This window comes from Salvelinus alpinus, chromosome 2 (genome assembly GCF_045679555.1).
Source record: "Salvelinus alpinus chromosome 2, SLU_Salpinus.1, whole genome shotgun sequence".
NCBI lineage: Eukaryota > Metazoa > Chordata > Actinopteri > Salmoniformes > Salmonidae > Salvelinus > Salvelinus alpinus.
Genome location: NC_092087.1, coordinates 8,974,280 through 8,984,929, shown reverse-complemented (window position 1 = coordinate 8,984,929; position 10,650 = coordinate 8,974,280). Strand labels below are relative to the sequence as shown.

The 10,650-nt window shown below is 45.3% G+C and overlaps 1 protein-coding gene across 1 annotated transcript in view; it reads left to right on the top strand.

The window, feature by feature from the left end:
• The first annotated feature begins 663 nt into the window (after positions 1–663).
• The window catches only part of LOC139553403 (acid-sensing ion channel 1), a 430,248-nt gene continuing 420,261 nt past the window's right edge, over positions 664–10,650 (top strand). The window contains exon 1 of the mRNA XM_071365701.1: positions 664–1,937. Within this exon, the coding sequence (XP_071221802.1) occupies positions 1,570–1,937 (368 nt within the window). The 5' untranslated portion in view covers positions 664–1,569. The remainder of the gene's footprint in view (positions 1,938–10,650) is intronic.

Sequence of the window (10,650 nt, the reverse complement as noted above, 5' to 3'; positions counted from 1 at the left end):
CCTCATTCCAACGACAAGCGTTACACATTGTACCTAAAGTGTATGTGTAAACATGTATACGCAGGACCCAGCTGGAAAAGAGACCTTGGTCTCAGTCTGTGTTCCTTGTTGAAATAAAGGTATAATAAATAATAATACAAATAATTTACTATAGGCTGTACACTATATGCCTGCCCACACCAACTAACTGACTGTTTCTGCCTCATCTTTCCATGGATGGATTATATAAATGTCAGTCTACATTCCATTCCATTCTAATCAGAAGTATTGATCAGGATTCAGAATGAGATATATTGTTTGGGTCTCATTCCCTTAGTTGTTTGTGGGTGGGTAAGGAAGGCTGTTTCCTGCCTTGTGTGGGTCTGCAGCCAGACACCTCATTTAGCTCATGTCAGCACTATTACAATCAGCCTCTCCCTGACACTGCTCAGACCATAGACCGGGGTATGTACACAACCACACACTCTCTCCCTTCTCTACCGCCTCAGCGCCACCACCCCATGTTTTCTACCACTGATGAGTGTTACTTACAACAACAACTAATATTCTGGTGAATTCGATGCAAGAAGGTTTAAAAGGACATAAAAGGCGAGAATCAGTCGGAGCCTCGCGGGGTTCGGAGCTTTAAGTATTTTCCAACCGACTTTGTCATCCTATTTAAAACACGTGCCTTCCAATCCCCGCTCTTCTCCGATTCGGGCATCAAATGCATTGATCATGGAAAGAAAACTGTTTATATCGACATCCTCAGAGATTCCCTCTGCCTTTTACCCCTAATTTGTTGGTTTGAGATTTACATGTTTTTCCTGATTATTAAGCATGATGGTCTGTTAAATCGTGTTTCATCTTATCCTACTCAAACGGGGAGTTTATGAGGACTGCATTGTTGTGTTTAGTGCTGTTCTAGAGACAGGAGAGGAGGGATGCAAGGCGCTGTTGTTGCCTGACCGACACGCCGCTCACTGTTTTCTCACCGGTCCGGGACAAGACAGTCTCCAGGTGGGATTTACTAGAGCGGATGGGAAGTAACGCAGCGTGTTGTATGGGCAGACAATTTACAGCATCTCCATAAAAAAAACAGCGTTGGTTGTATTACATTTGCATATTATTGAACCATATCATTGAACTGCTCCTGAACCATCTCAACTTCATTCAGTCCTTGCTGTGTTTTTGCTGGGAGTTGTTTTTGCAAGCCTGGAAGAGAGAAAAAGACAAATCGGTATTGAAATCTATTCATGCGCGTAAATTGGGACTCTTTTGGACATACTGTATGTTTGCGTTTACACATGGACCGTTTTGAAGGGAAATTGAGCGCAAAATAGACGACTTCATTGTGAAGAATGTATTGGTAGCCTAGATGGTAGACGGTGTTATTTTGTTGGGGAGCTCAGTGACGCAACATTTCATACTGCCTGGATGAGGAAGACCATAGAAACCCATACGTAGCACGGCGTGAACTCAGACTCACAGTCAGTACCTTCCTTCCTAGTGTTAAATAACATCCCCTCGTCTAGGCTACTATATCCCTCCATTTCCCAATCCTTCACACTGATACCGGTCCGCCTCGTCATGGATCTCAAAGCGGAGTCGGAAGAGATGGTGGACTCTTTCAAGCGACCTCCAGCGATTGAAGTTTTCGCCAGCAGGTCGACTCTCCATGGCATCTCGCACATGTTCACTTATGAACGGATCTGCATCAAGCGGTGCCTGTGGATCTTGTTCTTCCTGGGTTCTCTCGGGTTCCTGGTCCTGGTGTGTGTGGACCGGGTCCAGTTCTACTTACAGTACCCCCATGTCACTAAATTGGATGAGATAGCAACACCGTTGATGATCTTCCCCGCAGTCACCTTCTGCAACCTCAACACGTTTCGCTTCGGCCGGGTGACACGCAACGATCTGTACCATGCCGGGGAGCTCCTCGCGTTGCTCAATGGAAGGTGTGTGTTTGTGATGTCATAATGTTGTTTGTCTAGTATGTGTGTTTGTGATGTCATAATGTTGTTTGTCTGTGTGTGTGTTTGATGTCATAATGTTGTCTGTCTGTGTGTGTGTTTGTGATGTCATAATGTTGTTTGTCTAGTGTGTATTCTATATGTGCATATGAGTCTACCTGAAATCACCTGTTAGATATATTTAGTGTGAATAGATCCCAGTTGTCAGCGGTACGAGTTTCTATTCTACTCAGTAAATATATTTTTCCAGTAACTTTTCATTATAAACTAGCAGACATATTAATCCACCAGCTGTAGTGTCCCATCTGCTCTTAATTATGGTCCATTTTATAATGTTACATATCATGGTTTAACATGAAAGCCTGGTGCTTCATATTCATTGAATTCATGTACTGTTGAGCATGCTAGATGTCAGGACACTGACTTGCATGAGAACACAAAAGGATACTACTAGACAAAACAAACAATATCCCTTCATTAGAAGTTTGTGTCCAGTTATCTGAAAGTGAGTATATAACACAGTACTATAACACAGTACTATAACACAGTACTATAACACAGTACTATAACACAGTGGAGCCACAACAATACCAGTTAGCCGTTCAACTTATCCCGTTAGCCGTTCAACTTATCCCATTAGCCGTTCAAATTATCCCGTTAGCTGTTTAACTTATTCCGTTAGCTGTTCAACTTATCCCGTTAGCTGTTCAATTTAACATGTTGGCTGTTCTGTTAGCTGTTTAGCTTAACCAGTTAGCTGTTCAACTTATCCCGTTAGCTGTTCAACTTATCCCGTTAGCTGTTCAACTTATCCCGTTAGCTGTTCAATTTAACATGTTGGCTGTTCTGTTAGCTGTTTAGCTTAAGCAGAACAGCTAAAAGAACAGCTAAAATTGTATTTAACTAGGCAAGTCAGCAAAGAACAAATTCCTATTTACAATGACAGCCTACCCCGGCCAAACCCTAACCTGGACAACGCTGGGCCAATTGTGTCCCGCCCTATGAGACTCCCAATCACAGCCGGTTGTAATACAGCCTGGAATCAAACCAGGGTCTGTAGTGATGCCTCTAGCACTGAGATGCAGTGCCTTAGACCGCTGTGCCACTCGGGACCCGAAAAACATGTTATGTTGAACAGCTATTTGATTAAGTTAAACAGCTAATTGGTTGAGCGTCTAACTGGTGAAGTTGAACAGCTAACTGGTTATGTTGAACAGCTAACAGAACAGCCAACATGTTAAGTTGAACGGCTAACCAGTTGAGCGCTAACTGGTTAAGTTCAACAGCTAACTGGTTATGCTGAACAGCTAACTGGTTAAGCTAAACAGCTAACAGAACAGCCAACATGTTAAATTGAACAGCTAACAGGATAAGTTGAACAGCTAACGGGATAAGTTGAACAGCTAACGGGATAAGTTGAACAGCTAACGGGATAAGTTGAACAGCTAACGGGATAAGTTGAACAGCTAACGGGATAAGTTGAACAGCTAACAGGATAAGTTGAACAGCTAACGGGATAAGTTGAACAGCTAACTGGTTAACCAGTTAGCTGTTCTACTCAACCAGTTAGCACTTAACCAGTTAGCTGTTCAATGTTCAACTTAACTTGCCTGGCAATATCCTGCTTCTGTACACAAACAACATGGTGGAGACATACAAAACCTTTTAAAGCATTATGCGTTTCTAAACCTGATACAGCTCCCTTCACACTTACTGTAGGGTAGAACGTGTTTGATTACAGTAACACTCTATGATATAATGAATAAGCAGGTAGCCTAGTGGTTAAGAGTGTGTGAAAAATCTGTCAATTTGCCCTAATTGCAGCTGTAAGTCGCTTTGGATAAGAGCATCTGCTAAATTACTAAACTGAAAATGTAAGTAAGGGCCTCCCGAGTGGCGCATTTACTAGCTGTGCCACTAGAGATCCTGGTTCGTGTCCAGGCTCTGTCGCAGCCAGCTGCGACCGGGAGACCCATGGGGCGGTGCACAATTGGCCCAGCATCGTCCGGGTAAGGGGAGGATTTGGCCAGCAGGGATGTCCTTGTCCCGTCGCGCTCTAGTGACTCCTGTGGCGGACCGGGCGCATGCACGCTGACACGGTCGCCAGGTGTACGGTGTTTCCTCCGACACATTGGTGCGCCTGGCTTCTGGGTTAAGTAGGCATTGTGTCAAGAAGCAGTGCGGCTTGGTTGGGTTGTGTTTCGGAGGACGCACGGCTCTCGACCTTCGTCTCTCCCGAGTCCGTACGGGAGTTGCAGCGATGAGACAAGACTGTAACTACCAATTGGATAGCACGATATAGGGGAGAAAAAGGGGTAAACAGTAAATAACAACAAAAAATAATAATATGTAATTGAATAATAAATAAGTATTATATTATTTGTAAACATGACCTCATGCTGAGGTGAAACCGGTTTGAAAACATAGAGTTACTGCTTTTGCACAGGAAGCACATTTCTGACCTTTGGCCACTAATTGGTCTTGACCAATCAGATCTTTTTAAACCATTAGTCAGAATAGCAGCCATGAAGTTCATACTCCTGTTCATTTCTGTATCTGTATGCACAGTGAGCACAACATGTTGAAAATATGTATTTTCAATGTCTTTTGCCAAAGGGTGTGAATATCACCACAGGAACTGAAGAAAGAAAAAAACTATGTACAATAGCAGATCCAAATCCCTTACCATATCTATCTGTTATTAGAATTTAATTTGGTATTTACTTTATTATTATTTAACTAGGCAAGTCCGTTAAGAACAAATTCTTATTTTCAATGACGGCCTAGGAACAGTGGGTCAACTGCCTTGTTCAGGGGTAGGACGACAGATTTTTACCTTGTCAGCTCAGGGATTCGATTTTGCAACCTTTCGGTTACTAGTCCAATGCTCTAACCACTAGACTACCTGCCACCACTACACTCTAACCACTAGGCTACCTGCCACCACTACACTCTAACCACTAGGCTACCTGCCGCCACTACACTCTAACCACTAGACTACCTGCCGCCTCTACACTCTAACCACTAGGCTACCTGCCACCACTACACTCTAACCACTAGGCTACCTGCCACCTCTACACTCTAACCACTAGGCTACCTGCAGCACCTACACTCTAACCACTAGGCTACCTGCCACCACTACACTCTAACCACTAGACTACCTGCCGCCACTACATTCTAACCACTAGACTACCTGCCGCCACTACACTCTAACCACTAGACTACCTGCCGCCACTACACTCTAACCACTAGGCTACCTGCCGCCACTACACTCTAACCACTAGGCTACCTGCCGCCACTACACTCTAACCACTAGACTACCTGCCGCCACTACACTCTAACCACTAGACTACCTGCCGCCACTAAACTCTAACCACTAGGCTACCTGCCGCCACGACACTCTAACCACTAGACTACCTGCCGCCACTACACTTTAACCACTAGACTACCTGCCGCCACTACACTCTAACCACTAGACTACCTGCCGCCACTACACTCTAACCACTAGACTACCTGCCGCCACTACACTCTAACCACTAGACTACCTGCCGCCACTAAACTCTAACCACTAGACTACCTGCCGCCACTACACTCTAACCACTAGGCTACCTGCCGCCTCTACACTCTAACCACTAGGCTACCTGCCACCACTACACTCTAACCACTAGGCTACCTGCCACCTCTACACTCTAACCACTAGGCTACCTGCAGCACCTACACTCTAACCACTAGGCTACCTGCCACCACTACACTCTAACCACTAGACTACCTGCCGCCACTACATTCTAACCACTAGACTACCTGCCGCCACTACACTCTAACCACTAGACTACCTGCCGCCACTACACTCTAACCACTAGGCTACCTGCCGCCACTACACTCTAACCACTAGGCTACCTGCCGCCACTACACTCTAACCACTAGACTACCTGCCGCCACTACACTCTAACCACTAGACTACCTGCCGCCACTAAACTCTAACCACTAGGCTACCTGCCGCCACGACACTCTAACCACTAGACTACCTGCCGCCACTACACTTTAACCACTAGACTACCTGCCGCCACTACACTCTAACCACTAGACTACCTGCCGCCACTACACTCTAACCACTAGACTACCTGCCGCCACTACACTCTAACCACTAGGCTACCTGCCGCCACTACACTCTAACCACGAGGCTACCTGCCGCCACTACACTCTAACCACTAGACTACCTGCCGCCACTACACTCTAACCACTAGACTACCTGCCGCCAGTAAACTCTAACCACTAGACTACCTGCCGCCACTACACTGTAACCACTAGGCTACCTGCCGCCACTACACTCTAACCACTAGGCTACCTGCCACCACTACACTCTAACCACTAGGCTACCTGCCGCCACTACACTCTAACCACTAGACTACCTGCCGCCACAACACTCTAACCACTAGGCTACCTGCCGCCACTACACTCTAACCACTAGACTACCTGCCGCCACTACACTCTAACCACTAGACTACCTGCCGCCACTACACTCTAACCACTAGGCTACCTGCCGCCACTACACTCTAACCACTAGACTACCTGCCGCCACTACACTCTAACCACTAGGCTACCTGCCGCCACTACACTCTAACCACTAGGCTACCTGCCGCCACTACACTCTAACCACTAGACTACCTGCCGCCACTACACTCTAACCACTAGGCTACCTGCCGCCACGACACTCTAACCACTAGACTACCTGCCGCCACTACACTCTAACCACTAGGCTACCTGCCGCCACTACACTCTAACCACTAGACTACCTGCCGCCACTACACTCTAACCACTAGGCTACCTGCCGCCACTACACTCTAACCACTAGGCTACCTGCCGCCACTACACTCTAACCACTAGACTACCTGCCACCACTACACTCTAACCACTAGACTACCTGCCACCACTACACTCTAACCACTAGACTACCTGCCGCCACTACACTCTAACCACTAGGCTACCTGCCGCCACTACACTCTAACCACTAGACTACCTGCCGCCCCCACAACGTACTTTAGATTTCACATCTTTCTATCTCCATCTTTCTATCTCTCCTTTCCTTTCCCTTGATAAACAATAGACGTTGGCAGTCAAGATAAAAAAGCTGATTTACTTTCACAGAGACTCATCTTACTGATCGTCATCGCTGGCTGTATTCAGGGTATATCGGTAATGTTACACGATAGGAGTCAGTAGGAGACACCGCCATCTTTGATCCAGGACATTCAGGTTTAACATATCCCGTTACGTATTGATTGAAGCATTTTGATGTACCTCGGGTGTCTTTAGAATGTTGTTAGTTGTTACTTTACGTCTGATTTTTTTGGGGGTATTTTTGTATTGATTTTTATTAGAATCGAAATGGCGACAGCTAGTCTTCCTGGGGTCCGAAACATAACGAAAAATACCTTACAGACAAAAGACTAACAATACACAGTTTGAGAACTGGATGGGATTCTATGGGATTCTATGGGATTCTATGGGATTCTATGGGATTCTATGGGATGTACTGAACAAGAGGTTTTTGGACTCTCTGCTTGACTTTCAATCAGTTGTTTGTTGTCAGATTGTGCGGACTGGGCTTTCTGCGTATATCCATTCTCTCTCTCTCTACACACAATGCATATTCACATACGCACGCATGCTTACACACACACACACACACACACACACACACACACACACACACACACACACACACACACACACACACACACACACACACACACACACACACACACACACACACACACACACACACACACACACACACACACACGCACACACACACACGCTATGCCATTATTAAACAGCCACCAAAGGCCTGCTGCACATTACTTGATGTGTAGTTTTAGCGTATTGATCCACACAGCCTAAGGCCCTGTAAGAACACTATTTCTCTCTCTGACCTCGATGTTCACATTTACTACTAACCTTGGGGACATTTGCATCAATATGTACATCTCAGCTAACACAATCCCTCCAGCGAGGCCTAAGGAAGGACGGATACCTCTAGGATTCTGAAAACTCTTCTCCTGCAATAGATAAACTGGAATGACAAGGAGGTTTCAGTCTCCATAGTGCCAGAAACAACGTCACCTGGTCCATCGGTTTTACAGAGCCGACCTCCCCCGGTCTCGGCAGTCAGTCCATTACGTGCTCATAAACAGGTGTTGTTATTGCGCAAATATGAAAACCAAGTCATGATCTTATGAAATTAAACAGGTAAAGCAGAGCAGCAGTGGTGTCCTCTAAATTAGCTTGAGGCAGAGCGAAAAGGGAGACAATCAGACATAGAGGAGGAGAGATGGAGAGAGAGAGAGAGGAACAGACTCAGCATGATGGATAGAGGGAGCGAGAGGAGATAGAGAGCGATGGATGACAAGTAGAAGCAATTAACCAGTGTCTGGTAAGCTGTGTAGATAAACAAGCCTTTATCCCAGTGTAATTAGTGGCGTTGGTGAAACCACAGTGTCTGTTTCCCAAATGGCACCCTATTCCCTATATAGTGCACTACTTTAGACCAGGGCCCTATTCCCTATATAGTGCACTACTTTAGACCAGGGCCTTATTCCCTATATAGTGCACTACTTTAGACCAGGGCCCTATTCCCTATATAGTACACTACTTTAGACCAGAGCCTTATTCCCTATATAGTACACTACTTTAGACCAGGGCCCTATTCCCTATATAGTACACTACTTTAGACCAGGGCCCTATTCCCTATATAGTACACTAATTTAGACCAGGGCCCTATTCCCTACATAGTGCACTACTTTAGACCAGGGCCCTATTCCCTATATAGTGCACTACTTTAGACCAGGGCCCTATTCCCTATATAGTGCATTACTTTAGACCAGGGCCTTATTCCCTATATAGTGCACTACTTTAGACCAGGGCCCTATTCCCTATATAGTACACTACTTTAGACCAGGGCCCTATTCCCTATATAGTACACTACTTTAGACCAGGGCCCTATTCCCTATATAGTGCACTACTTTAGACCAGGGCCCTATTCCCTATATAGTGCACTACTTTAGACCAGGGCCCTATTCCCTATATAGTACACTACTTTAGACCATGGTCCAGACCATTTGTGATGCAAGTTCCAGTTTTATAATCAGTCTGTACAGGATACACAGGGTATACACCTTCCAACCAAATGCTGACTTGCAGGTTCCTTTTTGGACAATGACAATAAGAAATAATACAATGCACCCAAAATGCACCTTGTTGTCGTGCTGATTAACAGACCCCCCTGCGCGTCCTTTACTCAACGTTTTCTCCTGGATGGAGAGAGACCCCTTCTGGACTGTTTTCTCCTGAATGGAGAGATTTTTGGTCTTGGATGCTGTAGACGCATAACGAGGGCATTGTGTGTGTGTGTGTGTGTGTGTGTGTGTGTGTGTGTGTGTGTGTGTGTGTGTGTGTGTGTGAGAGGGAGTCAGTCAAATAAAAATCAAATCAAAGTTTAGCGGGTGTTATAGCGGGTGCAGCTCAATGCTTATGTTACTAGCTCCTGACAGAGCAGAGGAAATGTCAAACAAGTACACAAATAATAATGGAAAAACAAGAAATCTAAAATGTCAGAATGAATTCAATTAACAACCCAAACGACACTTAATCCAAATGCAGTCTGTGTTTATACACCAACAATATATACTGTACAGCAGTAGAGCTACAGTTGCAGTCGGAAGCTTACATACACCTGAGCCAAATACAATTAAACTCAGTTTTTCACAATTCCTGACATTTAATCCTAGTAAAAATTCCCTGTCTTAGGTCAGTTAGAATCACCACTTTATTCTAAGAATGTGTAATGTCAGAATAATAGTAGAGAGAATTATTTATTTCAGCTTTTATTTCCTTCATCACATTCCCAATGGGTCAGATGTTTACATGTGAAGTGTAAGAGGTATGGACTGTAGGCGTGAGTAAGGACGACAAAGGCAGATTTTACCGTTACTAGGATTTATTTCCTTACGGTAATATGGGGAAAAGGGGCTGGACGGAACCAAAGCAAAGAAAGTAAATATCAAAACTTCCCCCTTTCCTATCTAACCTGCCTACCCACTACTTACCTATCTTAGCACCACCTGGTGCCCTAACCAAAATACAGGGGGTGGTCCGCCCAGGTCTTACCTAGTGTGCCTAGACAATGAATATATTACGGGTATATGTATGCCTGCGGGCCTCTTGCCTAAGCACTCCCAAAGTGCCTTCTCCTTCCCCCCTGGGAACAAATGGTGGTTTTGGAGCAGTGGCTCCTTCCTTGCTGAGCGGCCTTTCAGGTTATGTCGATATAGGGCTCGTTTTACTGTGGATATAGATACTTTTGTACCTGTTTCCTCCAGCATCTTCACAACGTCCTTTGCTGTTGTTCTGGGATTGATTTGCACTTTTCGCACCAAAGTTCGTTCATCTCTAGGAGACAGAACGCGTCTCCTTCCTGAGTGGTATGACGGCTGCGTGGTCGCATGGTGTTTATACTTGCGTACTATTGTTTGTACAGATGAACGTGGTACCTTCAGGCGTTTGGAAATTGCTACCAAGGATGAACCAGACTTGTGGAGGTCTACAATTTTTTTTCAGAGGTCTTGGCTGATTTCTTTAGATTTTTCCCATGATGTCAAGGAAAGAGGCACTGAGTTTGACGTTAGGCCTTGAAATGCAT